Below are 20,249 nucleotides of genomic sequence, written 5' to 3' on the forward strand. Positions count from 1 at the left end.
GCTCATAAAATAAAAAATAATTTTGCAGTGATTATACCCAGGTAGCACATACACGTTTCAGAAATATTTTATAAGCGTTTTTTCGAAACGTTTTATAACCGATTTCTAGAAACGTTTCTCATGAGTAAAAATGTCCATTCGAAAAACGTTTGATGGAACGTTTCTTTTCCGATAAAATAACGTTTAAAAAACTATTATAAAAACGTTTTTTAATGATAAAAAAAATTTTTAATTCTTTTCACGTCTTTTGAACGTGTTTATGACGTCTTTGAAACATACGTGAGAATGTTCTAGCAGCTTTATGTATATATATGAATAAGTAGATAGATTTTATCAAATGATAATGCATGTTTCACGCATTCAGACTATTCAGACTCGTTACGTAATAGAATTTGTAAAGTAGGTCACGTGATATTATCAGCCTTGAATAGATGGTGAAAGGCACTTGTTATCATATGATAGTATTGGTTCCTATACACCCAACGCGCAAAAACACTTGCCGCGCGGCAAGAAGCGACACGATCAACCAATAAACTTCTGGTTCTCACGGAAAAATGGCATGTTGATTGGCTACCGCGTCCCTTCTTGCTGCATTCCGCCAGTTCCCGGCATCCCGCAAACCTGTGCTTCTTCCCGCGTTCTGTGTGCAGAAGCCATTTCATCTTGTATAATTTCTGTCACAGCAGCCTGCGGTCGCATTTTTGTCTCACGCTATTGAGTAATGTAAGTAATATTTACTTGAATATTATTAAATAATGTAGTTTATTTATATCATAGATGTATGTAATAGACAGAGCATTCCCATTGAAGATCTTCTGACAAGATTTGAAGGACAGAAGATATATTTTGCAGTGACGATTTCTTTTTCTAATTGTGTCCTAACCTAAACGTTAGAAAAGGGAATCGTCTCTGAAAGCATATATCTTCTGTCCTTTAGATCTTGCCGGAAAATCTCCAATGGGAATGTTCAGTTTATCTGGTTTATCATATATTATACGTCTATGATTTATATATAGTACGTTTCAATCATTCGGTGTAGAAGATCGTGGTGTATGTATAAAAGCACGAGTGCTGGTCTACAACCTTGCTTTAAAGGGTATTTAAGCTCTAAGCCGTAAGAAATTGACCAATCACAATCGAGTATTCTTCTCACATTCCATTGTGATTGTAGACCAGCACTAAAAGAGTTAAACTTTAATAAAATTTGAAGATAATCTGATACGTAAATTAATGGGTTTTTTTTCAGAAACAAAGCAAGTTCCGTTTCTTAAGATTTATTTTTCTTGGATTTTCTTTATCTTTATATAAAATTACGCTTTTTTATTGAACATTGAATTTGTTTTGGAATATGCATTTTCTTTTTATGCGGTTACGGTTATTTCTTTTTATACGGTTCTTACATACGTTCTATGTAAGAACCGTATATGTAAGAAAAAAATTATTATTTAGAAATCATTATTTGGAAAAACCGTGTAAAAAAATAATACTATCAGAAAGATTGAACTTAAACAATTGCGCAGGTGCATGTATACCACGTGCATAATTGTTGTGTTCCAATATTCAGTACTGAAAATCTATAGTTTACGTGACGTACACTATAAATTTTCAGTATTGCAGTAAATATCAGAACGCAGCCAAAAGAGGGAAAAATATGCGCGCGCTGGTTTTGTATTAAAAGTTGTTTACATGATTAATTGTAAAAAGTTTGAAAAAAATACGGATGAACGGTTCATGTATGAATGATAATCGAAAATCATGACTAACAATAATAACTGATACTACGTTTACGCGAGCGTTACTTCTGTAGTAACTTACGATAATTCCTTCGCGTAAACGGGATTTTATAGTAACTTACGATAATTTACTCCGCGTAAACGAGTGAATTATCGTAAGTGACTACAGAAGTAACGCTCGCGTAAACGTAGTATGAGTTGCTGAAAATGATTGGAGCTACAACAAATATGATTGAAAAATCTATAGTCCGTCTAGGGTATTACCCGTTAGCGGGGGGAAGGCGAAGGGGACGCTCCCTAATGTACACAAATATATATAAGATAATAATTTAGAGTAAATTGAAGTAATGTGTTCATGTGTATGTGTACCTGAAAACTAACAAGTTAAACTTTAAACTGTACTTCTTTTATTTTTTATTTATACTTATTTACTTGTGTTTTTTTAGTTTCCAAAGTTACCTTAAAAAATTTATAATTTATGGTGCCAGTGGTATTACTCGCTTTTTTAATATAATAATATGGGGGGAACATGTATCTTAAAAAATTTCATTGATTTATTTATAGGAATTAAAATTAAGGTCTGTATTACATATAGATACACGAGGGATTACACAAATTTTTCGAAAAACCGCATTATTTAAAAAACCGCATAAAGAAACGTACAAAAGCCGCGTAAAAAGAGAGTTGGATATATTTTTTTATTAGTACATTTAATTTAGTTAATAATACATTTAATTTGCATATAAATTTGTATTTAAATGTACACCTGTAATCTTGCATCTTCCAGATACAATATGAAGCTATATAGCGTTTCGGATGGTCCACCATCTCTTGCTTGCCGGCAATTGTTGAAGGCTTTGGATATTAAGTACGAATTAATCAACGTGGATTTGGGGAAATGCGAACATATGACTAAAGAATACGAAAAGGTACAGCTTAAAACAGAGGAATAAATAGCGCGTTGAACAAGCACTAATACTATATTGATTGTTGCAGCTAAATCCACAAAAAGAAGTACCGACTCTTGTTGACGATGATCTTGTAATGGGTGAAAGGTAAGAAGTCGCATATTAAAGGTACTCATTATCAATTGGTAATTACATAAATTGAAGAGCTTTTCTTTGACATTGTAAATATACGAATAGGTTTCTTTCATTATAAACAATTATGTGCACGCAAAATATAATCGTTACTTGTACACAATTATATCTCGCATGTACGTAAATGTATAGATACAATTCTAGCCGTAAGACGGAAGGAAGAAAATGCATGTTACAGACTTTATTTATAGCATCGTCTGACTTGTGCATAATTTATATCGTCCTGCCTTGTCACGTTGCAGCAACGCAATTTTGCAATATTTAGCTGACCAGTATGATACGAGCGGTAAATTGTATCCGAAGGCACCAAAGTTGCGTGCGATTGTCAATCATCGTCTGTGTTTCAATTTAGCGCTTTATTATCGTAATATCGCCGAATATACCGTAAGTTCAAATGTCGATTGAGCTCTCGTATTCTTGGATTCATCGAACACGCTTATATTTGTTCATACTCATACCTACATCGCAGTTCCTGCCAATATTCTTTGATTATGAACGCACGCCGTTGAGTCTTAAGAAAACGAGAATTGGGTTGGATATCTTTAATACATATTTGCAACGCGAAAACTCTGAGTATGCAGCAAGCAGTGAGTATACGTACATATTCTATACATATAATAACGTACATACGACAAATTGAGAATTGAAAATATTAATGTCTTGTCATTTTACAACAAATAGATAAAAGTAAATAACAATACACAAAATTATATATTAATATAAAAATTTTATCATATAATTGTATATATAATTATGTAATAAAAAAATTTATTAATACGTACATTTATTAATAGACAACTTGACAATCGTCGATTTTCCGCTGATAACCGCGACGATGTGCCTGGAAGCTATCGATTTCAAATTGGACGAGTGGTCTTACGTGGCGAAATGGTATGACAATTTCAAACGGAAGCATCCTGATCTCTGGGAGATCGCGGCGGGTGGAATGCAGGAGATCAGTTATTATGAGAAACATCCACCCGATATGTCCGGTGTGGATCACCCGATACATCCGGTGCGCAAGAGCGCGTGAAAGAATTTCAGCAACGAGACTGAGCACAGTTTTGAATAATATACCAATACTTTTTGCTTTAAATAGATTTGCAGTTTTTATACGTGTAATACGAAAAGAATGATAATAAAAGTGATGTTCTTACTAAACTAGATTTATTATTGCAGACACAATCACATTCGTTCTCACAATATTCCTCTTGTATATCAACATTAAACTAGAGTCTCTATTACAATATATTTTTACGATAAACATTATAATTATTGCGGTTACAACCGTCGTGTGTTAACTTTTGTGTAATTGACAATATATATACAAATGAAATAAGTCTGTCGACATACGTTCCGGCGTACTATTAATCAAAATGTTGGAATTAATTGCCTAACTTGTAGGTGATATCTGTCATGATTATGTATACAAAATTGTACCTAGCAACACAAATAGAGATAATTACTTATTGGTGTAGATAATTCATGAAAAGTAATAACCAGTGTAAAATAATTCTATGAAAATGTCGTATGTAATACTTATAAAAATATATTTAATACTTAAATTTGTTTCTAGAAGTTATGTATACAGATATTTTCCTATCCGAGTTCGACGAGACTTTTATAGTTTCATCATAGGCTACGGTCAACGTGACGCTACAAATGCTTCGAAGCATTCCTCTTCTCTTTTCTTTCAATGAAGAAAGAAAGAGAAGAAGAACACTCCAAAGCATTTGTAGCGTCACGTTGACCGTAGCCATAAACAGATTCTAAGCTGATCATGAACCTTAATAATCCCCAAATTTCATTATGTACGTTTACTTTAATTGTGAAATTTACTATAACACGGAAACGTATATAATGTATATGTATATCGATGAATTGAGCTGTCATGTACCCAGTATTCTTGGCGTTAAATATCTGTTATTTTACAAACTATAGTCATCACAAATTTCGACACCGTTAGAGTGTTAATGGTAAGAAGGACTTAGAATAGAAATAAAACTATCAACCCTGTAATATTACACTAATAATTCTGTAGGATAAGAATATATCACTATGAGCCATTTGCATTAATTTGCAAATGTGTATTGCAGTAAAACATCGTATCATTAATTTTCATCACGATATTTGCTATAAATAACGTCATACGAATATCTTCAAAAACGAATAGTATTTATAGAGCTAATTCACTATTTCTGATTGTCTTTATGTATTATTCATATCCGTTTGTAACTTCCACTAATGATGATGCGTCGAATATTGTGACATTCGTGATTATAGCGTGAAACTGTCGAATGAAGATCTTGAAAGAAATTGAAATATATTATTTGTAATATATTTCCGTTATTTATTGGGAAACGTGTTGAAACTCGACAAATCTCGTTAAATCCAAATTTTCTGACGAGCCATATAGGGATTTGTTTCTGATAGCACGCTATAACATCGAAAACTGTGTTTATCAATATCATTGCGATTGCAAGTCATCTTTATTTTTTAAGTCATAATAGCAAGTTATTCCCCCTCGTGAGCCTCTTCGTAATAGGATATACCTAGAGAAGATTTACGTAGCCGCTTAACTGTCGATCCGACATTATTTTTATGCTAAATTGAGCTACCACATACATACATCGATAATATGTACGTTAATATCGTGAATGCCACAGAGATATCTCCGATATCTAGTCCAATATGTGAATACTTCGATTATAACTTTTTAGGAAATGATGATCGGGTGGTAAAAGAGTAGAAAACATCAACAGCAAGACAGAGAATATCAGCTATACTATTTTCGTTAATATAATTCCGCAAGATATTTCTTATGAGCTCTTTAAAGACTTCTTTATGCGATTTGAAATAATTTTTTTTGCTTTGCAGTTTTAACTGTAGGTATCGCGTTAAGGTGCTTAATAATTTTTTAAATAAATTAAGATGTTTAAGTAAGATACTTGATCAAAAAGTATTCACAATCAGTTTAGAATAGATTTTTTACTTGCGTTTGTTTATTTAATCTTAGTTTAACTAATTTTGTCATTCGTTTTCCAGAGCTCGTACTCTAGTTAGATTAAATGGCTGAGATGTTGATGGAACACACCATTAATATATTTCAAGATAGCCCTAAAGATTCAGGCGATTTAAAAGTAATGATAGAGTAAATCTATTTCTTGGCCGAATTCGTGTTTACACATCGACGATAATTCTGGTCATCGAGCCATTGCCAACGAGGCTTGTGCAGCTCTGGCATAATCTCTTAATCACTGCTACGATTTTCCACGTGTTTAGTCACCGAACCCTGCCCGAGGGCGAGCGTAGGTGCGATTTTATGTAACCAGTTCGATAATCGATCACGTCGCGCGACGATCCATCTGACATGCCGTGCCTGTGTCTCCTGCTCCACCTGCGAAAACGAAAATTGTGTCATTTACGGTGATTCTAACAGTCGTTAACTAAAAATCTCAATCAGCATGCAGGACACGCCGACTTGACGGGAAAAACGCGTGGAAATTTTCCAACAATATAATATCCTAGATATTTTATTAATTACGGCACACAGTCGCAGAAGAATACGAAAGTGTATAATTACCATATTTTATCTATAACTATTCTCTTTTATATTTATTTTATTTGTAGTGCACAAGGCAGAATAAATTTAAGGTTTATTAAGATTTATTATTATACTTCGTTCAGCAGAGCAGCTTCAAAAACAAAAGACTATAAAATTCAATTTATTATCATCATCTCATTTCTAATTCAAAATAAGAATATAAGTGACATTTTTTAAAGTGTGTAAATTCAAAAAGTTGGAATTATGATCCTCTCTATTTTAAGCTTTTTACTTTTACTATATATTTGTAGAAAATCACCACACGAAATTAAATTTATATTCAACGCAAAAAGCCACGGATATCCCATTATTACGTGGAAATATCATTATATAATTTTATTACGTTTCATCAAAAATTTTCTGATCGAATATATGGTCACTGAATTACATGGGATTGCCCGTTTCGTTTTGCAAGGTACACCAATTAACAAACTGAATGACAACAGTTATTGTACCGTTAAATATCGAACAGCATGACACACGTCGCTATGTTTCATTCCAAAAATGTATATGGGACACACGGACGATATACATGTATACAATGAAAATAAAAATGACTTGGAACATTTACGAATACCTGCAACATTTACGGGAGAAGATACTAAACAGGTCACTATGAGCTAAGATAAAATAAATAGATGCGAAGAAATTTAGAACTTTTACAAAGGCATTCCTCATTACACGCATATGCTTTCATATCGATATACAGGGTGTCTCTAAGCTGTCTTTCATTCGAGATTTTTTATTCGAAATTGTATCTTTTAAAATGTAGACTACTTTTTGATAATTATAAATAAAATCTAAAGAATAAAGAAACTTTCAGCGATGTTAAATAATGATGATTTAAATAGACAAGAATATCTTGCTCTTCCCTTTAATTTTAAATAACTCTGCTTTTATCGCAGTTTCAATCTTTATCACTTCTTATTATTTAATATTAATAAATATTTAATATTAAAAAAGTATTATAGAGAGTAGATACTTTAAATTGGCGAAAAGAAATAAATAATAAGTGATACTTTTATCTAGAATACCCTGTATATACCCGCTACTAGCGTTTACGCTACGTTACATTAATCACTTAGGCGCCAGCTTACATAGCAATGTAACATTATGCAACTCAATATTCAGCGCTTTCAAGATGATCTGCGGCTGCCACTCGCTAACAAATCCCTGCTCAATTACCCAGCATGTTTCGTACCTCGAGCGTTACAACAAGGTATAACAAGACTCTCTACACGGTGCTACTCGTCGCCAGCCAACTATCACGATCACGTTTGATTCGATCTTGATCTCTTCCCGCAACCTGAGTCCTACCTGATTTCTCTCTTACCGCGTCACGCGTGGCTTCGCCACCAGCCTGATCGTTCTCATACCTTGCTGTTGATTACGAGGATCATGCGAATAGCTGTTGCTGACGACGGTGGTGGTGGTGGTCGAGGTCGAGGTCGAGGTGATAGAGGTCGAGGTAGAAGGAAGGACACGGCGTGATTGGGTTTCGGAGATCGAGCTGTATTGTTGGGGGTTGTTAACATGTCGAAGAGCGGTGGGCTGATTGTTGCTACTGCTGTTGTTGTTGTTGTTGTTGTTGCTGATCGGTAGCAGCGTCTGGCCATCACCGTGCGCGGCGGAAACGCCGTAACTCCGCAGACGTTGCTGACGTTGCTGGAGAGACGCTCTGCGACCCCTAAGGATATTCCTGCTGCCGCGTTGCTGGCTGCCGCCTCCCGTGGTACTGCATATATATATATCAAGCCCGAGACTGTCATCAGTCAATCTCTCGATTATCTCCGTGCGGGGATAGACACCTGCTGGTGGCTCCTCTCGACAGTACGTATGTCTCGCAGCGCGATATGTCTCTCGTTGGTCTTTTTTTTTAACATAATCGGGAGGGACTGTCGCGTGTTGCTTGAATATCTCGGTATACTCGGATTTCCCTCTTACTTAAGGATTACGTCCTCATGTGCTCACGTTAAGTCTCGACGATCGGGGCAGGTCGGGGTGGAGGGCACGGGCATCCGCGTAGAAATCCAGCGATTCGCCATTAAGTTTTTCAAGCCATTAATTATATTATAATCGAACCATTTTTGATATATATAGTTATGTTATATATCGCATTTTGCTGATTTTGAAAAACAAAAAGACAGTTTGCGAAAAGTTACACAATGTAAAATCTCTGTACGTTGTTTATAATTGTTACATACTTTATAGTATAGTCCTCTTTATGATTTTGTAAGAAGAAAAGTTCAAATGATAATTTCTTCGGAAACTAGTTATGCACATGATACATATAACTTTTATTTTTATCAGTTTGTACCATTATTCTTTGTCTCCAGAAATTGTTTCAGAAATTATTTATTTTTATCTCTCTTTTCTTCCCCATCAGAGGGAAAATTATGTATATGGTAATAGAAATAGAAGTAATAGAATAGGAAAATAGAAAATTATGGAACTGGTTTTCATACAAATAGCTTACAAAGCGAATATCGCAAGATTTCTATGACGGTCAGGTTACTAATTAATCGGATGAAATAATGGGTCGAACAAACAAGAGCACGTGACTAAATTGAGGGTAAAAATAGTACACCGTTCTAGGATGCTTTACGAGCACGACCGTTTAAAGCAAGCAATCTCTTAAGATTTCCGAGGGCAATGACAATGTTAATCCTGAATCTAATACGTGTCTTATCGATCCAATTTTAAATAAAGGTTTAAACGAATAAAAAATGGCTAATACAGACACATAATGCATCGAAGCTAACTGAATGATCAAAAAGAAAATAATATCGGGGAAAAGAAGCGTGAAGAAGAGGCATGCCGGTTGCTTTAATCGGAAGATAAGCCAATGAAAAGTAAGCCAAGCTTAAACGTATGCATGCAGAATGAAGGAAATCGGAAAAATGTCGTAAATCATGCGCCTATTGACATTTATACCGCTTACCCTTTTACAGAAAATTCATCGCAAACGAATTAATAACTCCATAATATTCTGAGTTGTTTCTTATTCTTATAAATGTATTTATAATTCTTACTATTTGAATAAATAATAATTTATCTGATATACAACAATATAATAGATAAAATTCTGATTAATGATTTTTTTAATATTAAATATTTCATTTATAAATACCATATTATATAAATGACAAACTCACATTCGGTTTATTGAATATTTCAATTTTTGTTATATATATTTCTTACGTATAGAATTTTTCAAAAGTTTTTTTTTACTACAATCTTACGATACTTGAATAATAATCTAGATTATTGTAAAGATTATTGCGAAAAAAGATGAATTTTCGGTAGAACTAGAGCAAGACGCGTATGAGATGTATTTTCTTACCTTGTACTGTGACTCATGAGGACTACGTTTCTGTAACAGCATATAATGGATCCTGATTGTTGGGAAGCGAGTGATGAAGTGATATCGATTTCAAAGACAATACAACAAGCAACTTAAGCAAGTTTATTCACTTATTTTCCTAATCCATTTCTTAAACCGGTTCAAGTTTTCTAAGAGTAAAAAATGAGCGTTTTGTTTTTTCAAGATTTCAATGAACAAATTTCGTAAATATCATCGAACATATTTTTGCACAATTCTTAATAATAGTAGAGAAAGTAAGGTAAAGGTACTAACCCGGACATATGTACCTATATCCGGACACCTTTATTATTTATAAGTATAACACGAATTAAAATCAAAGATAAAAGTATTTTTTCTTGTAGTTTGAAACTTCAGTTATAATATCCAAACGTTTATTTCCATATTTTCTTAAAGGTATCCAGATACAGGTACGTGTCCAGGTATTGGTACCTTTACCTTAAGTATTATTGCATAATGTAAAGCTAAAAGATTTTTCAGTTTCCAAATAAATTCCAATCAATCCAAATAAATTTAGTGGATTTAAATCTTCAAATTTTAAATATAAAAAAATGTATAAAAAACATTTTTACTAAAATTTATTCTTAAACTGTATGCTCACGTTGTTCGCAGAATCGTATAAAAAATACTAAATCCAAGATTTATTTTAATTACCAGAGTGCTCATAAAGCTGCAGCTTTTAAACTTTAAAGTAACAAAGTTTAGGAAGAAACAAGAGAAGTTAAAAGATTAACTTGTATATTAATTAATAGATATATTTTATAATATATCTAAATATACATATATATCACTAGAGTATTTATGAGAAAAATGTATATATAAAATGTTCTAGCTTTTTATGCCGGTTACATTGTCATTATCTGTGTTATTGCTATATAAAATATATTCATTTAGTTATTTTTTAAATCTGTTGTATATTCCAGGCATCCTGTAAAACAATATCAGTGCTAGTCTTTACTTTTTATGTAAAGCGTGACGATGTGCACGAGTTGCCTCTAAATGCGAAACAAAACCGCAATATATATGCTTCGACATAATCGGCTGCGTATCTATGCAGCGAAAAGAAAATATCTCATATGATCTGAAAATGTTATCGCATGTAGGAATAACGTTAGCTGCGAAGCTGCAAAGTAAAGGCTGGTGAGACGCAAAACAAATTGTAAAAATTGTTTCAACGTAAGTCCAGATCGAAACTTAAGGATTTCCCAAACGAAACAGAATCGCAAATAATATAATGGTAAATTATAAAAAAATCCTACGCTCTTATAATGATCGCGTTTGATCAGCTGCGCTTCGCGACGAAAGGGGGATTTGTCGAAACCATTACGTTTTGCGAGAACGGGCGTTTTTCGTAAAGTTTTTCCAGGAAATGTTCTATGTCACTTTACATAAGCGATTTATAAGATATATTTTATTACGCTTCGAAGAATCGCAAAAACTAAGGCAGTATAGAAGATAAATGTATAGATTATAGATATATAGATAGGTAGGTCAAGCATATCCTACTTAAGTGAGACTACGCGCTGCCTCTATTCTGGTGCCAAACAAGGTAAAAGACAACAGTTCGATATTGTTGCAAAAGTAAAGATTTACAGAGAGATAGGCAAATCGTCTCGGACGATCGAAGAGTTCGCTAGAGAAACTAAAGACTAAAAGATAAATTAAATGAACTCCGAATTAAAAATGCATACCATATATACGCGTCGTACGTATAGAATACAGACTGAGAAAACATACCGGAGCAGCCTTGTTATGTAATCTGGCCAATTATCCGGGAACATCACGAGGAAGAAACCCACCGCTATGAAGATCATGCCTGCTAACTTCATGCCCATGAAGTACGCCCCGTAAAAAATAACGTCCAATGCTGCACAATTTATATTAAAGATTAGTAAGCGATGGATCTTATGAATAACGTATAATGAAATAAAAAGATAATTTTTTAAATATTATACTCCAAATTTATGTTTTTGAATAAGACATATTCTGCTTCTATTCTTATTTCTACGCTCTTTCTATATATAAATGAAATAATCTTCACTTCAGATAATTACTGGTATATTAATAAAAGGAATCATTTGTTGATTTATGATTATTTTAAAATAAATGATCGATCGTTTTACTTACCAGCCGACACAGGTACAGCTGTTATTAATCCAAGAGTAATGAATAGGTCGTAGGTGATCGCGATGCTAAAATTGCCGAGCATGTTCGCAACTGTGAACAAACCAAGTACATTTCAGTTACAAGTACAATTCTCACATTGAATAGTAATTTTAGCATAAATTCAGACCTAAATGGAGGATGCTGGCGGAGAGTAATGCTGCCCATGGCAATCTTGCCCAGTGTATGGTTTCCACTCCGGAAAAGTACAGAGCCAGGCAAATCGGCCATAACAGAGCGGCGTTACACAAACCGATAAGAGAGAAAAATAAAGACATTTGGCCGAACGTAGTTTCTCCTATTACTTTCTTAAAGAGGACCTTAACGAACACAAAATAATCAATTAAAACTTTAACATCTCGTATTTGCAAGTGTAATTACAGATCACAAGTGATGATATTAGGCACTTACTTTGTAAACGGCAGAGCCAGCTGCCGCTGCTGTAGCTAAAACGACACCTCCCAGCGTTGGACTTCCGGTTATGCCGTCCATATAAGCTAAGAGCGCGATACCGGTGTTACAGAGGATTACTGCGACTATCTGTAAACGATAAGAAAATCTTCTATTATGTATGATATAGTAAAATTAAAATCTATCACTATAAAGGGTAAATATTATAAAGAATGCATTTCAGCTTTATATATTATATAAAGATATATAAATGCCAAGATATATTACACATATGTAAAAATATTTAAAAAAATTAAAATTTGTGATACACCTTTATTTATTTCGTTAACTTTATATATATACATATATAAAGATTCAACATTCTTTTTATATATAATATATATATATATATATATATATATATATATATATATATATAAGTAATTTTTGTGTTTAATAAATAATATCTATATTAGCGAATTAGCGCAATATTAAATTTTATCAATATAGAATCGAGCCTATTTTTGAAATAAAAATTGAACGGCTTTTTCTTAAAATTACTCACCCTCACGCCCACGAATTGTTCGTGAAGAATAACCCACGAGAGCAAGTAGACGCATGAAACATTGGTTGCGAATAACGCTATCACGTCCGTGGCTAGCAGTATCCTCAACGAGAGTATGTACAAGTAATTCGTGATGACCCATAAGCCGCAGAAAAGACTGCATCTGATTAAGAACCGGCCGCCGGTGAAACCCTTGTCACGGAAACCGCGGAGGCTGTCGGCGATTATCTCCGAGGGAGTGACGCACTTGGTTCTGGCAGCCCAACAGATGAAGTATACCGGAAAGTACAAGACTTCCCAATTGGTGCAGAACCACGTCGTGAAGAAGGGCGCGTCGTACGGGAGAATGATCTGAAGATAATAGTTGTCGTACTCGCCAACGTACTCGTTAGAAACAAAAAAGAGGAAAAGCAGTAAGCTCACATGTTGATGATGAAGTCCGCTAACGGAGGAATTTGTGGACTCAGACGTTTCCGAGATCTTGTCTGACTTATGAAAGTACAAATACTTAATGCAATGAGTCGCTCCGACCCAACTCGCGGTTACGCATATCGTCACGCACACCCCGAAATATATCTGCAATTATAAAAATAATTAGCATAATGTCAAATTATACTCAATTTAAGTGATTTTTAACTATTTTTATATATGTATAAGTGGCCAATGCTCCTATAATACTAACAAAGTGTTGTTAATTTAAAACAATGTTAATTTAACTAAACCAATGGAATTAAAATAATACTGTTTCTAATACACACATGGTAGTTAAAAATAACAAAATGTTATTTAACTCAAGGTATTGTTTTAAATTTCATCCTTCAATATTTAACAGTGTGTAGTGTTTCGTTCAATCTACATTTTGTTTCATCTACTATTCACGACTTCAGCTTCAAGTTAGAGATGTAATCGACCTTCTTTGCGCTTTCCGCGCAGCAGGAGGCGAAGCAGGCTGAAATCGAGCTTGGTTGGTGCGGATGCTGAGCGACCGGGGTCGAGGCCATATGAGTTTGGCCTGTCGGTTGTATACCGCCGGTTCCGCTATCGCCGCCGCCGCTTCCTACGGCACTTCTGGTAGTGGTCTCCAAGGTGCGACAACTCGACGCAGAATCGCCGTCGGCGACGCTGCAACCCTGCTGCTGCTCGCATCCTGAAATATTGACGTTCTTGCCTTGCCATTTGTCTCACGGTGTCTCATGGGGCAAAGATACCTTTTCAATTGAATTTATTCGTGAAAGGAGAATTTTAAACAGCGTGTGTTTCAACTGGATTGCTATCCATATAATTCGACCGTTGTGGATTGCTTGAGATAATGGGGGAAAAAATAGGATTAAATCTACTTTTATCTGGCTACTGTCTGAATATAATAGCTGTGTAAAGTGTGCGTGTATTTTTAATGCGCGGAAAGTGATACGACGTGTATGGCTTTTCTTAAGCGTGTCTTGATTTTAAAATTTTGCAGTTTTATTTGAATATTATTAAGCGAAATATGGCTCAGCGAAATGCGCATATCATGCGAGCGCTTTAATAATTAATGCTCTGAGAATACTGATACTAAAATCTAATATTAAAGAGCTGATATATACAGGCTTCTCTAGATTTCTAACTTGTTCTCTTTTCTTAAATATAAATGCTATACACTACGCTATGAATCTATCGTTGCTAGATCTGTTGCATTCTTCAATTAATATCGAAATGCGATTGTCGACGATCACTATATATCATCACACAGGGTATCATCTTAAAACTCACTATATCTCCTTCCAGCCACAGGTTCGACATCAAACAAGCCGGTAATTTTCTTCAGAAAAAAATTGGTAAAATTTAAAATTATTCATTTATTTCTAACATTCGCAGAGTGCAATAATTTTGCAACTAAATCAGAGAACTGCGCTATGATGGCATCTGATTAAAAAATTAATATAAAATTTTATTTTATTTTATTTCTTGCATAACATTTTATTGATAATGATGAGACTAACTTAATTTCCCTGGTAGAAAGATGTGTTAAAATTTTTCATATCATTAATCAGAATTTCTGTAAAAGTTTTAAGACTTTCTCAGATTTTTTATACAAATAGAACATTTTTTAGAAAAACTCAAACAAAATAATAATGAAATATTTCAGGTTTTCCCCGTCAACACATTTTTGTAGAAATCTAAATAAATACAAGAAAATCCGCGCAATTTATCAGAACTTTATATATATATATAATACCTACAGATACTAAAATATTCCAAAAACCCTCATCCAATTATTTCTGAAAGTATCTGAGAAATTTGATTCATATTTTTCAGAATTTTTTATTAATTAAAAATGTGAAATATTCTTAGAAAATTTCTGAGAAAATATGAGAAATTTTTTCACCAGGACTTCAATATATTATTTATTTTCAAAATTTGAGTAATTGTTCACAGTATCAATGGATTATCAGTTTCCTCAGCTTTATCTCTCAGTGTGTCTCTGCGACTGAAAGGATAGGGGGAGGGACAGAGGTCGGTCCAACATAACAATCTATACATCACGCGCAAATTTACCTGAAGCGTGGAGCGCAATCTGGATGGGAGTGATGAACGGACCGTGGGTCTGCTGATCTTCGACGAAGGCTATATTCGACGCACGCGATCGTCGGGGGTGAAATATCGTCGGTACTTCACCAACTCCTCCACTACCCATGGCTTAAGCGCGCTCTTTGAAACATGTCATTAGAAAGAGAGATTTGCGTTCAACGGTGAAAACGACACACGTTTGACACGTTACATCGAGCTATACACCAACGTCGAACCGGTCCATGCGAAGCACCTGGTGTACATCGGCGACTTCCCCTGCGGATAACACGTACTTGTTGATCCCCTAACATGCTTGCGAGAGCACCAGATTCATCCAAGCTCCGGCGTTCACCGGAGTCGCCTCTCGCACATGCAACAACGCCCATATCCAAGGCTCATTTCCGTTTCCCGCAGGTTCGATACTCGTTACAATGAGTCTGTTTTCTATTGCTGAACTGGCTGCACTAGTTCAGAGTTTATCTTTTTTCTTCCAATGTAAAAAGTATTGCCAGAGTAAAAAAGATAAACTATAAACTATATTATACAGCCAATTCAGCAAGAGAAAACAGACACATGAAGCCTGTTTATTTTAGCTGAACTTCTTGTGCGCGGTTCATCTTTCCTCTTTAATAATCCGACAAGTGCAAGTTCAATGACAATGAAGATCTCCGTTCTCGTTGAACGGTACGTTAGCGCCACAAAGTCGGGACAAGACTTCATAGAGGCTTTATACGAAGCCGAGGGGCGTATAATTTAGATAAGAAAAAAATTTCCAACGTTACAAGCACCCTACTCGTTTTGTGTATCGATTATGGCACGAGCAAACACGGAGACCACTTCCGCGCGGTCCGATATCTGATCTCGATAAAACAAAGTTGCTGGCTGAGACGAAATCAATTCCGACGTGCTCGAAACTTGGAACTCGACGCTACGTGTACACGACAGTTATAAAGTACATTTGTACAGAAGTGTTTGTACAATTAAGTCAATTTTGTATCCTGAAATGGAGCGAAATTGCGTTTTAGCTAGCGGCGTTAAGTGTTGGAAATTAATTACGGCAACTTTTCGGCAGGATAAGCACACGAATTTTGCATTGCGCAATATTAATTGTCATTACAAGCATTATTAGCACAATTACCAGGAGCGCGAGATTGGCAATATATTACAGAAGGCAGATTACGGATGAAGGCATGCAAATTCGGCGGATAGATCTATCTAATCCGGGAATCGTCGCACAACATCATCAAATACTTTTGGTAGGAAGGAACTCGAAATCGAGTCCTTTCATTCAAGCTAAAAATTTCGACAATTTTCGTTAAAATTATTTATTTATTTATAAATGGGATTAAGTAAGGTCCTTTTTTAGTACACACAGTATGATTATAATTATCATAATAATTATTGAAAATCATCGCTTTAAAAATAGTTCAACATTTAAAATTTAAATTTGAATTTGAATTTAAAATTTTGATGAGATATAAACACGTACATGTTTATATTGACAAGAATTTCGAGACTGGACCATTTTGGACACTGCTGCCTCGCCGACGTTGTAAACGGAGGAATCATCTCGTCGTCGACGTGATAATCGACGACGATTACGAGGTCACTTGTCGCGAAAAGTCGCGTGCCCATTCCCGGATTTCGTCGAACTCGAAACACCGAACTGGAGTTCGACTGGAAAAACGTCGCACGTACCTTCCTTACGGTTCTCCTCCGAATTCGCGTCGTTCTCGAGTCGCGTATCCATGGTTCATGGTCCACCCGGTGATCCGACCGACTCCTCGCGCTCAAGTCCGTCGAAATTTATCCACGGAGGACCGATGTCACAACGGCATCGCGGACCCGCGTCGATCGAGGATCCCCCTGGGTTCCCGCTCGTCGATCGACGTTACTTAACAACGGACCTCGCCTGCGACGTAATTAATTAGCCCGAAGTGGCGCGATTCATCGCCGCCAGAAATGCGAAGCTCATTACGAGCTGTTTATCGCGCGCGATCCCATTTTCCGAGGATTCGCGTGCAGTGTACGCTGAAAACGTGCTGTATCGGAGATCTTCGGGGTGCCGTCGCACGCCCCGAAGGGAGAGGGTGAGAAACTGAGGGTGGTCTCTGAGCGCACTGCACGGACTGCGGTCAGAGGGAACGTGGGTCTCGAGCATTCTGCCATGCCATTGATTGCCAGGCCAGTTCTCATAAGAATTCTGTTTGTTCACCAGGTAGCTCGCGTCTGCGCCTGCACCGTCCGCAACCACTTCGTCGCCCGTCTGCGCCACTCCGGTTGCAGCTACACGGCGTAGGGGCTACACACCGGGTGTCTCGAAACCATCGTGACCGTGAACAAGAACGTGGACATGAAGGACATACGAATAGTATATTACACTACAAGGGCCGAAAGTTGAATTTTCGGCCCTGCGCGTCATGATGCCCCGAGGCGAAGCCGAGGGCATCATGACGAGCAGGACCGAGATTTCAACTTTTGGCCCGCGTAGTGTATACGATTTTTCTTCATAGCCGGTCGAAAGTACGTTATTAATTTTACTTTTTTTAACTTTAAATGTTAATAAGCATGTTTTTGATGCCTGCCCCCGACATTTGCGGCACGAGCGAAGCGAGTGCTGCTGGTCGGGGGGGCAGGCATCAAATACATTCCAAGAGTCAAGTCTTGTCATATTTTGTAAAAATAAATTCACGTGCGTGCCAACGGGGTGACCGTTGGTATGTGTGTGCACGTGTGTCGCGCGGATTCGCACGCCAGGACGATCGATAAGCCGTCCGTCGTCGGGATCGCGTCTTCCGGCCGGTGCATTGAATTTAATGTGCTTTTCAAAATTGACCAAACACTCCATAAAGTTGACGGCTTTAATTTTTTAGATAGGTCCTTAAAATACACAACCAAATTATTTTCTTCACAGTTTGACAGTGAAGTTTTGTGTTCTATCTGCCACTTTTTATACGTGTCGTAAACAAGATTGTATCGATCAATAGACTTCTTTGGCAACGTATCTGTATTTATTATCAATCGCGCTTCTGCATCGAAATTTCGTATAACTTCTTCCTCGTCTACGGATTCATCAGATGACATATTGACAGAACAATATTGATGACTATTTTTAAGGTTAAGGACGTTCTCCGGTGGCAGTTGTGCTCAACTCAGACGCACGGAGTAATGATATGGTTGACAACTACTTCCGTGCGCAAAAGTCTGAAACTCGTCTAGCCGCGCAGTTTTACTCGATCTGGCAAATTTTTGTTCCGTTTCCATTTCTCCAATACCAATCATAAATGAGTACGTCCTACTTGTCTATTGAGCATTCTAAAAGTAAATAATAATGGATCATAAAGAAAAAAGATTAAATAACTTGATTTAAATAACATTGCCCATAAGATCTTGACGTTCTCTACTTAACCTATATGTCGCAGCGGTAGCAACGTTGTCAAGTCTCGCAGTGATCTCTCCCTCTCCCTGCCTCCGAGCAGACGAAAATTATGTCCGATAGTGTTCTTTAGACGACTATTTCTCAAAAATAAATACCGCTTGCTATATCGAACTTTATTGTCATACGTTACTAATAATATGAGGCATCTTATACTATTTTTTCAAAAAAATTCTAAGAAAACTGTACTTATTATTCATTAAAATGTCCGTGTCGAGAGAGCTCAACATAGGGATCCTGTGTTAAAAATCGGAACTTTGAGCTGAATATCTCAAATTTTAGTACCGAAAGGGGCATTGAGTAAAACGCCTACGTATAAACGTGTCGAGAGAGCTCAACATAGGGATCCTGTGTTAAAAATCGGAACTTTGAAGCTGAATATCTCAAATTTTAGTACCGAAAGGGGCATTGAATAAAACGCCTACGTATAAAACGCGTTTAATTAAACATATACTGAAAGTTTAAGAAAATTTCTAAGAAAACGATTTTGCCGGTGAACGTCCTTAAAGGGCGTTAAGGTTTAAAGTTATAGAGAGCGCGCGTGTACTTCTCACAGGGAGTAAATGTTAAACTTTCGTCCCTGCTATTAGGGACGAAAGTACGTACTTTCGACCGAGGTATGAAGAAAAACTTTAATAATTTATCCGTTAAATCACGTTTAGATCATTTAGCATAATTTTTACAATTCCTAAATCATTAAATAGACCATTCTTGCCTTTTAGTTGTTGCGTATATAATACTGACAATGAGTACAAGTAGTTTCAATATCTCATAAAATAAAACGATACACAAATTCTAACTATTTTCTCCCCGTCATTAAAATTAAACAGTAATAATTGCGTCTAGTTTAAAAACTTCTAATTTTAATTGCAAAAGATCTAATTATGAAAGACATTTCTATGCCAGTTATTACTGTTAAAGTAGCGAGATAGTACACGCAACACTATCGTTAAATCAAATAACACGTCGTTATTTTATTTCTTTATTCTTATATGGTTCCTATGATATTTGTACGATTATATTTACAATAATTTGAAGTTGATGTAGCATACGCGCAATATAATTACATAATGGATTGTAATTGACACGAAACTATTCTCACTGTTCGCTCGCACTGTTATATTCTAATTGTAAGTATCGCAAATATTCTTTATATTTTCAGTTCTTTAGCTTCTACATTTCTAGTTTGCGTGACTGACTCGGAAGGAACTTTTTCTTATACATATTCATAAAGCGTAATACCGCTCACTCAATGTCATATAATATCGTACGATTCACAACAAGATAAAAGACTTAACGTTACACACGTAAGGGCTACCAGGAACTCGA

General features: G+C 35.7%; 2 protein-coding genes across 6 annotated transcripts; one reads left to right on the plus strand and one right to left on the minus strand.

The window, feature by feature from the left end:
- The first annotated feature begins 566 nt into the window (after positions 1-566).
- Positions 567-3,994, plus strand: Gfzf (GST-containing FLYWCH zinc-finger protein). Its single transcript, XM_071774642.1, has 6 exons — positions 567-723; positions 2,521-2,662; positions 2,730-2,788; positions 3,076-3,217; positions 3,303-3,420; positions 3,628-3,994. The coding sequence occupies exons 2-6, from the start codon at positions 2,528-2,530 to the stop codon at positions 3,864-3,866; spliced, it is 693 nt and encodes a 230-aa protein (XP_071630743.1). The 5' UTR covers positions 567-723; positions 2,521-2,527; the 3' UTR covers positions 3,867-3,994.
- On the minus strand, positions 3,984-17,709 carry LOC139810769 (solute carrier family 35 member F3). Of its 5 annotated transcripts, none has more exons than XM_071774623.1 (11): positions 17,183-17,709; positions 15,473-15,760; positions 13,849-14,084; positions 13,361-13,513; positions 12,938-13,288; positions 12,394-12,522; positions 12,113-12,302; positions 11,947-12,036; positions 11,557-11,686; positions 7,814-8,172; positions 3,984-6,230 (listed from the first exon to the last, which is right to left on the minus strand). In XM_071774623.1, the coding sequence occupies exons 2-11, from the start codon at positions 15,609-15,611 to the stop codon at positions 6,178-6,180; spliced, it is 1,830 nt and encodes a 609-aa protein (XP_071630724.1). In that variant the 5' UTR covers positions 15,612-15,760; positions 17,183-17,709; the 3' UTR covers positions 3,984-6,177. The 5 variants fall into 5 exon arrangements, with proteins under 5 accessions (XP_071630724.1, XP_071630727.1, XP_071630723.1 ...); XM_071774626.1 differs by lacking the exon at positions 7,814-8,172 and adding an exon at positions 9,781-9,810; XM_071774622.1 differs by having other exon boundaries at positions 12,938-13,513; positions 15,473-15,625.
- Between the last annotated feature and the right edge of the window lie 2,540 nt (positions 17,710-20,249).

Source organism: Temnothorax longispinosus, chromosome 3 (genome assembly GCF_030848805.1).
Source record: "Temnothorax longispinosus isolate EJ_2023e chromosome 3, Tlon_JGU_v1, whole genome shotgun sequence".
NCBI classification, from domain to species: domain Eukaryota; kingdom Metazoa; phylum Arthropoda; class Insecta; order Hymenoptera; family Formicidae; genus Temnothorax; species Temnothorax longispinosus.

Bases quoted from the DNA above. Each gene is read 5' to 3' on its own strand.
- LOC139810769 (XM_071774622.1), bottom strand. From the start codon at position 15,611: ATGGGTAGTGGAGGAGTTGGTGAAGTACCGACGATATTTCACCCCCGA. The intron at 13,514-13,848 runs GTCGATTACATC...TTATAATTGCAG, and splicing joins GCGCGGAAAGCGCAAAGAAG to ATATATTTCGGGGTGTGCGT. The intron at 8,173-11,556 runs GTATGTTTTCTC...ATATATATGCAG, and splicing joins TACATAACAAGGCTGCTCCG to TACCACGGGAGGCGGCAGCC.
- Gfzf (XM_071774642.1), top strand. From the start codon at position 2,528: ATGAAGCTATATAGCGTTTCGGATGGTCCACCATCTCTTGCTTGCCGG. The intron at 2,663-2,729 runs GTACAGCTTAAA...TGATTGTTGCAG, and splicing joins TGACTAAAGAATACGAAAAG to CTAAATCCACAAAAAGAAGT. The intron at 3,421-3,627 runs GTGAGTATACGT...ATTTATTAATAG, and splicing joins CTCTGAGTATGCAGCAAGCA to ACAACTTGACAATCGTCGAT.